The sequence below is a fragment of the Arabidopsis lyrata genome (assembly GCF_000004255.2).
Source record: "Arabidopsis lyrata subsp. lyrata unplaced genomic scaffold ARALYscaffold_3, whole genome shotgun sequence".
Lineage (NCBI taxonomy): Eukaryota > Viridiplantae > Streptophyta > Magnoliopsida > Brassicales > Brassicaceae > Arabidopsis > Arabidopsis lyrata.
The window spans coordinates 13,934,157-13,950,772 of record NW_003302553.1 but is presented as its reverse complement, the minus strand read 5'-3'; the positions used below and the strand labels follow the sequence as shown (position 1 = coordinate 13,950,772).

At 45.6% G+C, this 16,616-nt stretch overlaps 1 protein-coding gene across 1 annotated transcript; it reads left to right on the top strand.

Moving 5' to 3' along the window:
* The first annotated feature begins 4,391 nt into the window (after positions 1 to 4,391).
* LOC110230098 (uncharacterized protein At3g60930, chloroplastic-like) lies at positions 4,392 to 5,637 on the top strand. The gene is made up of 2 exons (XM_021032088.1): positions 4,392 to 4,868; positions 4,942 to 5,637. Exons 1-2 carry the CDS (start codon positions 4,392 to 4,394, stop codon positions 5,635 to 5,637), a joined length of 1,173 nt encoding a protein of 390 aa, XP_020887747.1.
* Positions 5,638 to 16,616: the final 10,979 nt, after the last annotated feature.

The window sequence follows — 16,616 nt, the reverse complement described above, 5'->3', positions numbered from 1 at the left end:
TTCGTTTTTTATTTTTTATTTCATTTTTTTTCAATTTTTTTTTGTTTTCTATTTTTCGTTATATATATAATTTTTTTAATTTAATTTTTTTTTGTTTTGAATTTTTTTTGTTTAATATTTGTTTTTTGTTTTTTTTTAAAAAAAAAATTCTTATTGTATTTTTTTCGTTTTATATATTTTTTTTCGTTTTGTTTTTTTCTAATTTTTTATTTAATTTAATTATTATATGTTAATTAGTTTATTTTAATAGAATTGAAAATAAAATGAGTATTTGGTCTTTTAACACAAAATTTGTGTTATTCTAGTATACCACAATATTTGGGTGTTAATCTAGTTATTTTTCCTAAGATTTGGGTCAAACTACTCAGATTCTTACAGCAATGGGAATTTTTCCAACGGAGTCTATTTTTGCGAATTTGGACCATTTATTTTGGAGAATACCTTTGGACTTTGACTCTTCAGCCTTTCCATGGATTATCTGGTATATATGGAAAGCAAGGAATGAAAAAATATTTGAAAATATTGATAAAGATCCGTTGGAGGTATTACGGTTAGCGGAAAAAGAAGCAAATTATGGCAGTCTGCCCAAATTGAGCTTCATCATGAAACTCATGGTACTGTGGAATGGTAAATTGGTCTCGAGTGGGGAATACTTCACTTGACTCGAATTATTCAGGATGTCGTTGCTTTGTGGATGGATCGTGGAAAGAAAGTGATAAGTTCTCTGGTCCAGGATGGTTTTGTACATCATCAAACGGAGAACCGCCAACCATGGGAGCTGCAAATCTCCGTCGAAGTTTATCTCCATTACATATCGATTTCGAGGCCCTTCTCTGGGCGATGAAGTGTATGATAGGTGCAGATAATCAAGAGGTAGAGTTCCTTACAGACTGTTATGATCTGGTTAAGATGGTGTCTTCTCCAACCGAATGACCGGCGTTTTCAGTGTAATTGGAGGAATTTCAGAGCGACAAGGAAGAATTCTCATCATTCTCTTTATCTTTAATTTCTCGCAATGCTAATGTAAAAGCGGATCATCTGGCACGAAAAATTCGTACAGAACCGCTTCATATCACATTTGTAAACAACATTCCACAGGAACGACTCTTTTGAGCTATAATTAATTTCGGATAACAAAAAAAAAAAGATTTGGGTCAAACTAGGTAAATTTCAGATAATTAAATGGGGTTACAAAATTTTGGAGTAAATTTTTTTTTTTTTTGTCAAAGATTTTGGAGTAAAATAAGTACAAATAAATGTTGCGACTTAGTTTTAGGATAATTTTGCTATGCATTTAAATGTTATGCAAAGAGCAAGCTTTTTTTTGTAACATATTAATTTTCTTTTTTCAAACATATTAATTCTTTTAACAATATATGAATTGTTTACATAGATGGATGTGAGAATTTATAATTGATTAATGGGTTTGAAATAGAATAACATGTCTCATGAAAAATAACGTTTTCCGTAAAACTTAAATGGAACTAACATTTATTTTGATGTGATTTGAGAGGAATATGGCACATTCATATCAAGAACCTAAATTCTCTTAAATATCATCATTAAGCAATTCTGTGGAAGTCGAAACTAACACAATCAAGATTTGTCTAGGGTTTTGTTTTAGGGATACGATAATCGTGAATTCTCAAAGAACAACAGAAACGATTGATACCAAAGATGGTGTTTTTGATATTATTAATGAAAAAGATGACTTTGATCGTACAAGAGTTTGATCGTAAAAGAAAAAGTGTTTGTGCTGTGAGAGCTTTGCGTAGTATAATTTCTAGAGCGATATTGCCTCTCCCTTCGTTTGAGCCTTGAGTCTCTTTATATAGGGATGATAAGCCGCCTCTCCAGCGATATTCTCGGAAGATTTCCATTTATCTTGAAGTCGGCCGGAATATCGCGGATTAGGACAATTTCCTTATTCTTCGGAGTTTTCGGAAGATTTCCTGATTTGAGTTGATCCTTCGCGATTCTTCCTTATCATTTCCGAGTTTATCGGAAATGATCCTTCTTTTTCGGAAATGATAACTTGCTTGGAAATGATACCTTTAGAGAAGGATATTTGCTAAGTCTTTGCTTCGGGCGATAATGAAGACTTCGCCTCGGGGAACTTGTGCAACCGGCTCGGGTACACATGAAGGACTGGCTCGGGCATTCTAGGATGGCTTCTTCGGGTGTCCCCGAGGCGATGGGCTCAGAAACTTCCGAGGCGACCAGGCTTGGGTACCCCCGAGGCAATTGGGCTCGGGTGCCTGCGTCGTCTTGTTTAAGTATCCCCGAGGCGAAGGGCTCGGGTGCCCCCGAGGCAATTGAGCTCGGGTGCCTTCGTCGTCTTGTTTAAGTATCCCCGAGGCGAAGGGCTCGGGTGATTGAGACATAACGTTCAAACATCCCCGAGGCTAAGGGCTCGGGTGCTTGAAACGTCTAATTTCGAGTATCTCCGAGGCGAAGGGCTCGGGTACTCGAGACTACTTGTTAAAGGTATTCCCGAGGCGACGGGCTCGGGTATACTAGATCGATTAGATGGATATCCCGAGGTGAATGAAGCGATACCCCGAGGCGATCGCCGAAAGACTCCCGAAGTATTCTAAGTCTGGCTTGGCGCTAAAGGATGGAATCCGACCCCAACAGTTAGCCCCCCAGCTCGTTAGTTTGGAGAACCGAGCATGACGAGCTGTGACAATTAGGCCGAGCCGTTTTCTATGAATAGTTCGGTCCCTTTGGCGGTTTGAATTCCTCTGTCGTTTCATCTTCTCTTGGCGTGTGACGGTTGGGATTCCTTCTCGAGAAGTGGAAAAGTCCTTTCGCTGATTCCCGAGATCGGCGCGGATGCGAAGTATCTTATTCGATTTGTGTGTGCCCGACGCGCCTTAGACGCGGACGCGATGTTTTTATTTGGTTCGTACCCGACGCGCCTTAAGTCCCTATAAATGTTAAGTCCCGGACTCATTCTCTCATTTCGCAACTGCAAAGGAAATTTTTCGAGGTTCGTTCTCTTCTTTCTCTGATCTTGAGTTTTTTGCATTTTCTCTATTTTTCCGTTATACTTCCGTCGTAGCGCCGCCGTCATTAGATCTAGGTTGATTTCTCCGATCTATCGGGCTTTGTTCCTCCGATAAACTTCTCCAATCTCCCGAGCCGGAAAATGTCTCTATCTGATTCCAGCGATTCGCCCCGAGGCGACACTCATCTTCCCGTCTACAAGAGAAAGATGGTCTGGAGTTCCTCGAGCGACCCCGAGGCGGGTACCGCGGACCATCAGATCGTGTTGTACCGTGGAAGTGATGCAGAGTCGGCTTCACGGGAAGAAGACCCGAGCCGTTTCATCGCTCGGGAAGATGCGGTTGCAGATGTGGCTCGGGATCAGGATTTGCCTGATGATCCCGAGGCGACTTTAAGCAGGAGGAAAGTCCATCCACCGGCAGCTGACGAAGCTGGGGTTTCATGCTGGCGAAATGCCCCCGAGGCGCCTCTACTTCCTGTTAAGGCCGAGGAGGTTCACTACGATTCTGACGAGGCGGCTAGGTTGCTCCAAGCTAAAATCCAAGCAGCCAAGGGTCAACAGAAGAGAAAACGAGCCAAGAAGGCCAGGAAACCTGATCCCCAGGTTCTACTTTATGCACGGAGGATTCCCTTCGGGATCTCAAGGCTCGGTTCGGTTTTAGCGAGGGGGTTGAACTGAGACTCCCGACTCCAAATGAGCGAGCCGATGATCCACCCGAGGGGTTTTTTACCCTTTACGAGGGGTTCTTCTATCATTGCTACCTTTGGCTTCCAATCCCGAGGCCGATCTTGGCGTTTCTGTGGTCGTACAAGATTGCTTTATCCCAGATAACGACCCGAGGCTTGCGGCATCTAGTGGGGATTTTAGTCCGAAGTATTGAGACGGTCAATCTGGTTGAACTAAGCCACTTGAGGAATCTCCTAGAGATCCGGCGCATACCGGGCCCTGTCGAAAGATTTTACATATCTCCGAGGCCAAACAGGAGGGTTATCGGCGGTTTCCCGAGCAAGGATGAAAAATATACCGACCATTTCTTCTTCGTAGCCTTGAATGAGTATAGTGTCCACGAGGACTACTTAGGGAAAGTTGTTGGAAAGTGGAGACAAATCGGTACTACGCCCGAAGCCGTATTTGTTGTCTTGTGTTTGCTTTAAACTTTTCGCTAACCGTTTTTCTTGTTCATGCAGATCGGAACCCGTCGTTTCTCAAAGACATTCCCGAAGGTTTTCTAGATCTCCACGACGAACTAATTGCTCGGAAGTGCGACTGGACAAAACACTTCTCCCAGGAGAGAATCGAGAGAGCCTTGCGTCTGTTGCACGGAGCTCCCTGCCAGTCTTCTTCAGAATCATCCGACCACCGTCTCGATCACCTTATTGAAATGCAAGGAGCTGCGCAATCTTTGAGGGCGAAGAAAGCTGCCGAAAGAAAGGCGGCCGAGGAGAAAAGGGTTTGCGAGGCGACTTTCGGTCCGTCGACTCCGCCTGAAGTCAACATTGATCCGCAGGCTGCCGATGGTGCCGAGGCGACTGAGGAGATTCGGGTCACTGCGGACTTGTCCAGGCCCGAGGCCTCTGGTGATGTTCAGCCGGATGTGGAAGTTCCCGCCGCAGCAGGGGCTTCGGCGATTGTAGCTCTGTGTGCCGAGGCGAAGGCTAAGGCAAAAGGGAAGAGGTCCCGAGGCGATAGCTCGGGAGGACGCAGAAAAGAGAAGAGGAACCGCGGTGAAGTTCCCATCTACAAGGATAAGATAGCTTCGGCTAATCTTATCGCTTCTTGTTCGGGTCCGCCGCTTCCTGCTCCCGAGGCCTTGCTGGAGGCACAAAACTATCGTGAGACTGCCGCTGGATTTCTGAAGGTATAGATTCGTTCCTTGCGTGTTTTTCTATTGTTTCCGTATGTGTTTACTGACGATTATCGTTCTATTGCAGGCCTTCAACTTGATGAATTCCATGGTCCGAGCCTACGATTCTGGAGCTCTCAAATCCGAGCTCGCCCGTGAAAAATCGGAGATCTCACGGGCCGAAGTAGAGGCTAGGATTTCCGAGGCGATGGCAGCTAAACAAGAGGCCGAGGAATCAGCCAAGGCCGAGAAGGTGGAGCGGTTGAAGGCTTCGGAGGATAGCCTGCGAACTCGGAGAAAGCTCGAGGCTGAGATTGCACGCCTTCATCGTTTATTTACCGAAGAGAAGGCTCTCCGGGAGAAGGAGGTTATCAGAGAGCGGAGGGCGGCCAAAAGGGAGTTCGCCGAGAAGATCAAGGCTATCGAGGCAAAGATGGATCAATACGGGAAGGTGTCTACGCGCTATATGTACTTGGTGCAAGCGCGGGCCAATGCTGAGCTGATAGCCGAGCTGGAGGAAGGGAAAAGGGTGGAGGATGAGAAAGCCGAGGTCCTTCAATGGACGACTGAATATGGAGATGCTGAGGATGAGTACGTCCGTCTCGGGACCGAGCTGCGAGAGGACTTGAAGCTTCCTCCGGTTTCCCCGGATTCTGTCGACGAAAGCTTCGGGAATCGTTCGATAGAGGGTGCCGCAGCTGCGATAGGCGTTGCCGACCAGTCGGGTTCGAACCGAGGTACCGAGGTAGCTCAAGTTTCGCCGGTTAACCAAGATTCGATCTGATCCCGAGATGTCTTTTTATTCTCCTTTTTTGTAAGACACGCCTGGACGGCTTTATCCCTTGAATATTATGTCCAAGTATTTTTCTTAAACATTTTTCCGAACTGAATCATGCACCGGTGTTAAGTTAACCGAGTTTAAGAATTGGTCGTTAAGAAGTTAAATCCAAACATCTTATCTTTCGAGCCGAACGTGAAATGAATCGTGCACCAGTGTTAGGATAACTGGGTTTTGATTAAGGACTAATCTTTATCGGTTGCGACCCGAGCTGATATAGTCGAAGCCAGTGCTTAGAAGCGAACTGGGGCACCAGTGTAGAAGTCAACTGGGTTTTCTGAAGACGATTTTTTTATGGCAGGATATCTCCAACCGAACCATCTCGACTATTTATATAGCGCGCTGTAACCGAGGCGGTGAAAAGAGCTTTTTCTGTCCGAGGGCGTGGCCATCGTCCGAACGAACTTTTAGCTTTATAGATCTATAAGATGACCGTTAAAATCTCCGAGGTGGATAAGATTGATAACCCGAAGGGTAAAAACTTAGTGAATTTGAAAAATTTAGTGGGAGTATATAAGTATACGGACCCACTCCCCCCTTTTTTAATTAGGGGGGGTAGCTGAACTCGTCCGAGGACGAGCTGCCTACGTACCCTTTTCAGGGATCAAGCCACCCCGTAGTTCGAGTACATGCGTACCTTAGGTTTTTAGCGGTAGTATTTCCTTAGATGCATTGCGTTCCAGGATCTAGGTACCGCTTTGCCGTTCATGTTGATGAGTTCGTAGACGCCGGGACGGATTACCTTTGCGATCGTGTAAGGTCCCTCCCAATTCGCGCCGAGTTTGCCTGCGTTCTGCTCGGCGGTATTCTGGAAAACTTTGCGCAGTACGAGATCTCCTTCGTGGAAACGGCGATGTTTAACGTGAGAGTTGTAATACCGAGCCGTCGCATTCTGATAGTTCTGCATTCGGACCAAAGCCGAATCTCTTCTTTCGTCGATTAAGTCCAGCTCGTCTAGCATCATCTGAGTGTTGGAATTTTCCTGCTCGGGGAGAAAACGTCTTCTCAGTCCCGGGATCTCGGCTTCGGTGGGAATCACACACTCCGTGCCGTAGACAAGGGCGAAGGGTGTTTCTCCCGTGGCCCGCCGCGGCGTGGTTCTGTGTGACCAGAGTACTCCTTCTAATTCGTCGGCCCAGCGGCCTTTCTTTGCGTCGAGGCGCTTTTTTATTCCGTCGAGAATCGTCTTGTTTGCCGCTTCGGCCTGTCCGTTCCCCTGGGGATACCGAGGCGTAGATTTGCTGAGGCGAATTCCCCATTTCTCGCAGAATCCTTCGAACCGAGCCGAAATAAACTGCGATCCGTTGTCCGTAACGATCTCATAAGGTATCCCGTGGCGGCATATGATGTTTTTCCAGACGAAGTTTTCGACCTGCGCGTCCTTGATGCTGGCGTAGGAGTTTGCCTCGATCCATTTGGAGAAGTAGTCTGTTAGTACGAGGACGAGTTTCTTCTGTTTGGAGTTGTGTAGAGGTCCGATGATGTCCATGGACCATCGCATGAACGGATAAGGCGAAGTGATGGAAGAGAGGAGCTCGGCGGGTTGATGAATGGTTGGTGCGTGCCTCTGGCATTTATCACACCGTTGAGAAAATTTCTCGCAGTCTTTGACCATCGTCGGCCAGAAATATCCGTGGCGTTTGATCTTTATAGCCAGAGCTCTTCCGCCAGAATGGTTTCCACAAGATCCGCCGTGAACTTCTTCCATGACTCTCCGAGCTTCGTTTCCTTCGACACAGATAAGGAGAGGACCAGAAAATCGCCATTTAAAGAGCTCTCCGTCGATCAGAGTATACCGAGCCGCTTTGGCCTTAAGCTTCCGAGCTGCCCATTTTTCAGTAGGAACTTCTCCATCGGCTATGTAGCTTCGGATGGCTCCGATCCATTTGGCGTCGCTTCCGTATTCGGGCTCGGTTGCGTCCGTAGTCTGCTGGTCTGGCTGTTCGATGTCCATTTCTTCCAGTTCTTCTGTCTCCCGAGCTGTCAGAACTTGATCTTTGCTATTATCTTCAATGCTCGGTTTTTCGATGAACTCGACCGGTATGATCCTCTTCAGATTTGGATCGGAGGTTGAAGCTAGAGCCGCTAAGGCATCGGCCGATGTGTTCTCACCTCGTGGAATTCTGGTTAATTCGAACTCTCCGAACTGTTTTACCAAGTCTTGCGTGAGAGCAAGATATGCTTCCATTCGTTCGTCGCGAGCCGCGTATTCTCCATTGAATTGATTAGCCACGAGCTGGGAGTCGCAGAAGGCTCGCAGCTTGTTGATCTTAAGTCCCCGAGCCAGCTTAAGTCCTGCTATCAGCGCTTCGTACTCAGCCACGTTGTTAGTTGCGTCAAAATTTAGCCGGAAGGATTGTTCAAGGATTTCACCCTCTGGTGATGCGAGGCGGATTCCGACGCCAGAACCTTGTTTTGAGGATGAGCCGTCGACGTGGAGGATCCAAACGGCGTCGGGTGATTCTTCTCGGACGTTCTCCGTTGGCAGCTCGATGATAAAATCGGCCAGGACTTGAGATTTTGCGCATGTTTTGTTTCTGTATTCGATGTCATACTCGCTGAGTTCTACTGCCCACTTGGCTAGGCGTCCTGATTGGCTCGGACTGTGCAAGATGGTTCGGAGTGATACGGGCGCCATGACGACAATCGAGTGAGACTGGAAATATGGCCGTAGCTTCCGAGCTGACATTACTACGGCGAGGGCGAGCTTTTCAGTTTGCGGGTAGCGTGTTTCCGCGTCGGTGAAAGTTTGCGAGACGTAAAAAAATCGGCTTCTGCTCCCCTCTGTCTTCCCTGACTATGACTCCGCTTATAGCTGTATCAGAGACTGCGATATATAGAAATAATGGCTCGCCTGGGACTGGTTTCGCTAACACCGGTGGGTTAGCCAAATACTTCTTCAGTTCCTGGAAAGCTTCTTCGCAGCGATCGGTCCATTCGAATTTCTTGTTCCCGCGCAGGGTATCGTAGAAAGCCAGGCATTTGTCAGTGGACCGCGAGATGAATCGGTTCAAGGCCGCGACTCTCCCGGTGAGACGTTGGACTTCGCGCTTGTTCTGTGGTGAGAGCATGTTCAGCAGGGCATCGATTTGCTTTGGGTTTGCCTCGATGCCTCGGTGAGTTACGAGATATCCCAAGAATTCTCCAGACTTTACCGCGAAACGACATTTTGCCGGGTTAAGCTTCATGTTGTGCTTGTTGAGCTGACGAAAACAGTCGCGCAGATGGGCTATGTGATCGCTTTCTTCAAGGGACTTGACTAACATGTCGTCGATATAAACTTCCATCGTCTTCCTGAGTTGTTCGGAGAACATCCTGTTGACGAGTCGCTGATACGTCGCGCCGGCGTTCTTGAGTCCGAAGGGCATGACTTTGTAACAATAGATACCCCGGTCTGTGATGAATGCTGTCGTTTCGCGATCGTCGGGATGCATGAGAATCTGATTGTATCCTGCGAAAGCATCCATGAATGATAGCAACTTATTTCCCGCGGTTGCTTCCACTAAACGATCGATATGTGGGAGCGGAAAACTGTCTTTAGGGCAAGCTTTGTTCAGATCGGTGAAATCAACGCAGACTCTCCACTTGCCGTTCTTCTTTTTAACCACGACAGGATTTGCTAACCAGTCTGGATATCTTGCTTCAGAGATCGAGCCAATCTTTAGGAGCTTTTCTACTTCAGCGTTCACTGCATCTGCACGATCCCGACCCAATTTTCTTCGCTTCTGCTTGATGGGCTTGAAAGATGGGTCAACATTCAGCTCGTGGCAGATTACGTCGATGCTTACCCCAGGTAGATCTTCGGCCAACCAGGCGAAGGTGTCGATGTTCTCCTTGAGGAATGAGATGAGCTCGGTCTTGATCTCCTCGGTCAAGTCGCTGCCAATTTCCACACATCGTTCAGGCCGTTTGTCGTCGAGGCTAATGGAGATTACAGGATCCGAGGTAGGCTTCTTCTCCTCGCGCGCCTCCTCGATCTGTAATTGCTATAACTGTTTAGATATAGCCTTCTCTTCACTCCGGCCAAGTTTCGATTTCTTATGATCCGTTTCAGCCTTCACTTCAGTGACAGGGTTTCGGAGCTTGTGTGCTGCCATGAAACACATCCGAGAATTTTTCTGACTCCCCCATATCGTTTTCACGCCATTAGGGGTCGGGAACTTGACACACAGATGATATGTTGATGCGACAGCTCGCATTAGATTTAACCACGGGGTTCCCATTATGACGTTGTAGATGGTAGGTCGATCGGTGACTGAGAAGTTGACTATCTTTGTTATCCCGCCGGCTCGGACTGGTAGTTGGATGGTCCCAAGCGTCATCAAAGTTTCCCCTGAAAATCCGAGGACAGGCCTCGGGGTCGGAACCACCTGTGACATGTCGATGTTCATTCGTTGGAGCGTTTCGCGAAAGATCACGTCAATGGTGCTGCCGGTGTCGATTAACACTCGGTAAATATCGTGGTCTCCTATCGCTAATGTGACGACGATGGGATCGTTATGAGGCATGTCGAGCCCGTTTGTCTCGCTCTCTTCGAATGTGATCACGTCGTTAGGTCGATCGAAGGGTCTTGTCCAGTTGCTAGGTGTCTCGGCTCGGCGTTGATAAGCTTTGATTGCCGCGACAGTGTCAGGACAGTATGGCGATCCACCCATTATGGTAAGAACCTTCTGCCGCGTACCATCTCCCCACAGACGGCGCCAAACTGTGGAAGTCGAAACTAACACAATCAAGATTTGTCTAGGGTTTTGTTTTAGGGATACGATAATCGTGAATTCTCAAAGAACAACAGAAACGATTGATACCAAAGATGGTGTTTTTGATATTATTAATGAAAAAGATGACTTTGATCGTACAAGAGTTTGATCGTAAAAGAAAAAGTGTTTGTGCTGTGAGAGCTTTGCGTAGTATAATTTCTAGAGCGATATTGCCTCTCCCTTCGTTTGAGCCTTGAGTCTCTTTATATAGGGATGATAAGCCGCCTCTCCAGCGATATTCTCGGAAGATTTCCATTTATCTTGAAGTCGGCCGGAATATCGCGGATTAGGACAATTTCCTTATTCTTCGGAGTTTTCGGAAGATTTCCTGATTTGAGTTGATCCTTCGCGATTCTTCCTTATCATTTCCGAGTTTATCGGAAATGATCCTTCTTTTTCGGAAATGATAACTTGCTTGGAAATGATACCTTTAGAGAAGGATATTTGCTAAGTCTTTGCTTCGGGCGATAATGAAGACTTCGCCTCGGGGAACTTGTGCAACCGGCTCGGGTACACATGAAGGACTGGCTCGGGCATTCTAGGATGGCTTCTTCGGGTGTCCCCGAGGCGATGGGCTCAGAAACTTCCGAGGCGACCAGGCTTGGGTACCCCCGAGGCAATTGGGCTCGGGTGCCTGCGTCGTCTTGTTTAAGTATCCCCGAGGCGAAGGGCTCGGGTGCCCCCGAGGCAATTGAGCTCGGGTGCCTTCGTCGTCTTGTTTAAGTATCCCCGAGGCGAAGGGCTCGGGTGATTGAGACATAACGTTCAAACATCCCCGAGGCTAAGGGCTCGGGTGCTTGAAACGTCTAATTTCGAGTATCTCCGAGGCGAAGGGCTCGGGTACTCGAGACTACTTGTTAAAGGTATTCCCGAGGCGACGGGCTCGGGTATACTAGATCGATTAGATGGATATCCCGAGGTGAATGAAGCGATACCCCGAGGCGATCGCCGAAAGACTCCCGAAGTATTCTAAGTCTGGCTTGGCGCTAAAGGATGGAATCCGACCCCAACAAATTCTCTACAAGAAAAAAAGTTATGAGGTTTCTAAGAAATTCTCAAGTATTAGTCTCTAAGATATATCGCTAGTAATTGTTTTTTACGTATCGATCACACTAGTAATATATAAAACCCACATATACACCTTAATTAATTCACTATAGAACTTCAAGTTAGATATTCGATTCATGTGAAATTTCGTCCAAACGATGCTAAAGAATTATGATCTGCGATACGGGTTGCGTGGTTCTATTTAACAGATGAATTTTTACAAGTAACACAAAAGTAAACGGTGTACAAGAAAAAACAAACACAAAGGTAAACCTGGTAAAGCATTCAGACGATTAAGGATAGTATTGGGATATATCCATATCTTTGTTAATGAATATATTTAAGAGAATATCTTGTAAAGAATAACTTGATCTCCAAGTTATTTAACCTAGTATTTTGTGTATATATAGAACGTGATGTAATCGTATGAATCAATAAGAAAGAAAAACATTATTCTAAACCTAGTCTCCTCTTGTTTTCTACATGGTATCAGAGCCACGATTCTGATTCATCGTTTTTTTTGTTTTTCAAATTCTCTGTTTTCCTTTTATTCCCCTGTTTCTTTATTTGATCTTTGATTAAGATCTGTTTCGATGGCTGAAGAAGGACAAGCGTTGGTTCCTGAGGTGATTGACGGCACCAAGTTGACGCCGTATTCACTGTTCTCCGGTGATAACCCAAGCTCCATGATATCCTTTGTTCAATTGACTGGACAAAATTATGCAGAATGGGCTACGGAGATGCTCAACGCTCTTAAAGCTAAAAGGAAGTTAGGGTTTATTGATGGCTCAATCAAGAAGCCCACGGCTGCCGGTACGGAGATGGAATCGTGGACCAGTGTGAACTCAATGGTTATTGGATGGCTGAGGACTTCAATAATTCCGAGGGTTCGTTCCACGGTGTCTTTCATTTCCGATGCAGCTGAGTTGTGGGATAATTTGAAGAAAAGATTCCCGGTTGGGAACAAGGTGCGTACGCATCAGATCGTGTGTCAGCTTGCGGCGTGTCGTCAAGATGGCCAATCCGTGATTGATTATTACGGACGTTTGGTGGTTTTGTGGGATGAGCTCTACACTTATCGTCCTCTCCCGGTCTGTACTTGTGGTGCTAGTGAGAAGTTTGCAAAAGAGAGAGAGGATGAGAAGGTTCATCAGTTTGTAATGGGTCTTGATGAGTCCCGTTTTGGTAATGTGATTTGTGCAATCACAAATGCTGACCCTATGCCTGATCTCGCACAAGCTTCTGTAAAGGTGATTCGAGAAGAACAGAGACTTGTCGCATCGAAGAAGAAGGAACAGCAGCAAGATGCTATCGGCTTTGTTACTCGTCGTGAATCGCCGGGTTCTGACTCTTCTCTTGTGACTGGTGATGTCTCTGGTTTTGCAACATGTTTTTCTCCGAATGGTATCAAAAACAGAGAACGCAGTTTCGCGTGTTCTAACTGTGGGAGGGCAGAGCATGAGAAAGAATTTTGTTGGCAGATTGTGGGTTATCCAGAGTGGTGGATCGAAAGAAACAAGGCTGGTGGTGGTCGCGGCTCGAGTCGGGGATGTGGTCTCACTTCAGGGTCTTCTGGTCGGGGCCGTGGCTTCGCAACAGTGGCTCATGCTACCAGTCCTCATGCTTCGGCGTTTCCATCCTTTACGGGTGAACAATAGAAGGCCATTGAGCAGATGGCGATTGTAAAAGGAAACGTAAACTCCGATAAGCTTTCTGGTAAGTTGGTATCGGGTAAGATTTCTGAGGAGATAATTCTTGACACGGGAGCATCCCATCATATGACTGGGAATTTGTCTTTGCTACTCAATATCACTCCTATTTCAGTTTGCTCCATTAATTTTGCTGATGGGAGTAAGACAATCTCCGAGAGTATTGGCGTGTTCCAAGTTTCCGATAAAATAACATTGCGTGACGTGTTATATGTTCCAGATCTCAATTGCTCTCTTTTATCCGTCTCTAAGCTTCTCAAACAGACTCAATGTGTGGCATTATTTACTGATACGTTGTGTGTTTTGCAGGACCGGCTTCGAGGACGCTGATTGGAGCTGGGAAAGAGTGTGATGGGGTTTACTACTTTGCGGATGTGGCAGCGGTACGGAGTAACAAGGTTGAAGTGCAGTGTGATTCAACGTTATGGCATCGTCGGCTTGGACATCCGGCTTATTCAGTTTTTTCATCTTTACCTATGAATTCTAGTGTTTCTACAATAACTAGTCCGAGTCCATGTGACGTTTGTTTCCGGGCTAAGCAAACAAGAGAAGTTTTTTCTGAAAGTTTTAATAAAGCAACGGAATGTTTCTCATTGATTCATGTTGACGTATGGGGACCATATCGAGTTCCAGCTTCTTGTGGAGCAGTGTATTTTTTAACGATTGTTGATGATTTTTCTAGAGAGGTATTGACATACCTCTTATTAGAAAAATCCGAAGTTCGAAGTGTTCTACAGAATTTTTGTGTGTATGCCGAGAAACAATTCGGTAAATCAGTTCGTATGGTGAGAAGTGACAATGGAACGGAGTTCATGTGTCTTTCTTCTTATTTCAAAGAAAATGGTATTGTTCATCAAACTTCGTGTGTTGACACTCCTCAACAAAATGGACGCGTTGAGAGGAAACATCGCCATATCTTAAATGTTGCTCGGTCTCTTCTTTTTCAAGCCAATTTGCCGGTTATTTTTTGGGGAGAAGCTATCTTAACGGCTGCATATCTTATAAATAGGACTCCGTCAAAAGTGCTTAACGGGAAGACTCCGTATGAACTACTTCATGGCGTCTCACCATCCTATGACCAACTACGGGTCTTTGATTCTTTGTGCTACACTCACAGGCGCTTGAGAGACAAAGATAAATTTGGACCGAGAAGTCGGAAATGTATGTTCATGGGCTATTCATTTGGAAAGAAAGGCTGGAAAGTCTATGACATGGAAACAAATGAGTTCTTGGTGTCGCGAGATGTGGTGTTTCAAGAAAATATTTTTCCATATTCAGTAAATTTGGTTGAGGAACTAGTTACGTATGCGGGTGTTGATGAGGATTGGGTTATTGATCTATCACCTACTCTTGAAGACAGGGGGAGTGAGCCTCAAAATGAACCTGTTTTACATAACCCATCATCTTCGTCACACGACAATGGTGCTGATATGAGCTTGGCCACGACGACTTCCTCTCCGTGTTCTTCACCGGAGGCATTATCGGAGGAGTCCACGCCTACCACTTCAGTACCAACAACAGAAAATGAAGATTTGGGTCAAGGAAAAAGAGCTAAGTTTCTGTCAGTTTGGTTAAAAGATTATGTTGATCATGCTACTCGCTGCCCCGAAGAACCCCATCTCGTCTCTCCCGAACATAATTCAGTCTCCTCGTCTTCGGTCCAAGGTAACACTTCGTATCCTCTCACTAGTTATATTTCTGATGACATGTTCTCTCCACAGCATAAAGTTTTCTTAGCTGCTGTTCTTGATGGCGTCGAACCGACCTCTTATAAACAAGCCATGCTTGATCCTCATTGGACAAAAGCTATGGGCACGGAGGTTGGGGCTCTAGAAGACAGTGGTACTTGGAGTATTGTCGATTTACCTCCGGGAAAAGAGGCTATAAATAACAAGTGGGTTTATAAAATCAAGTTGCATGCTGATGGTACGGTTGAGCGCTATGAGGCTCGTTTAGTCACTTGTGGAAACCGTCAAGTTGAGGGGAAGGACTACAATGAGACATTTGCTCCTGTTATTATGATGAAGACGGTTCGTGGTTTGTTGCGTATTGTGGCGGCTGAAAAATGGGAAGTACACCAAATGGATATGCACAATGCATTTCTCCATGGAGATTTGGATGAAGAAGTTTATATGAAACTACCAGTTGGTTTTCGTCATTCGGATTCTAAGAAAGTTCTGCGCCTACATAAATCGTTATATGGGCTTAAGCAAGCTCCTCGTTGTTGGTTTGCGAAGCTTTCTTCTGCTTTGACAAAGTTTGGCTTTGTGCAATCATATTCGGACTACTCACTCTTTACACTCTCGCGTGCAGGAGTTGACCTGCGGGTTTTGATATATGTTGATGACTTGTTGATTTGTGGCAACAATTCACGGATGATTCAAAGTTTTAAAGATTATTTGGGAAGGTGTTTTCATATGAAAGACTTAGGCAAAGCCAAATATTTTCTTGGGATTGAAATTGCAAGGAGTTCCGAAGGCATTTATCACTCTCAACGAAAATATGCACTTGATATCATCACTGAGGCCGGTCTTCTTCATTCCCGACCTTCCCCTACTCCAATTGAGCAAAATCATAAATTGGAGCTGAACACGAGTGAGCTTCTTTCTCATCCGGAGGAGTATCAAAGGTTAGTTGGTCGTTTGATTTATCTTCTTACCACTCGTCCTGAGCTTAGCTACTCGGTTCACATCTTGTCAATGTTTATGCAATCTCCGCGTATTGATCACTGGAATGCTGCGCTCCGTGTTGTGCGTTATTTAAAAGGCTCTCCGGGCCGTGGTGTGTTACTTAGCTCGGATTCTGACCTTACACTCACGGCTTATTGTGACTCTGATTTTGCTACTTGTTCAACGTCTAGACGTTTGTTGAGTGGCTATGTGATGTTTTTAGGTGGCTCTCCAGTCTCATGGAAGACAAAGTAACAGGATGTCGTCTCTCATTCTTCCGCTGAAGCCGAGTATCGGTCAATGCGCAATGCTTTAAATGAAGTCCGGTGGTGGAAACAATTGTTAGAAGATTTGGGATATCCGCAACCGAAACCGATTGAGTTGTTTTACGATAGTCAAGCTGCTATTCATATTGCCAACAACCCGGTTTTTCACGAGCGTACTAAGCACATTGAGAGAGACTGCCATGCTGTTCGTGATGCTGTTCAGAACGGAATGCTTACTATGATTCATGTCAACACTCATGATCAATTAGCCGATTTGCTTACTAAAGCTTTGGGTCGCATTCCGTTTGAAGGTTTATCGTCCAAGTTGGGCATTTGTGATCTTCATGCTCCAACTTGAGGGAGAGTATTGGGATATATCCATATATTTGTTAATGAATATATTTAGGAGAATATCTTGTAAAGAATAACTTGATCTCCAAGTTATTTAACCTAGTATCTTTTTGTATATATAGAACG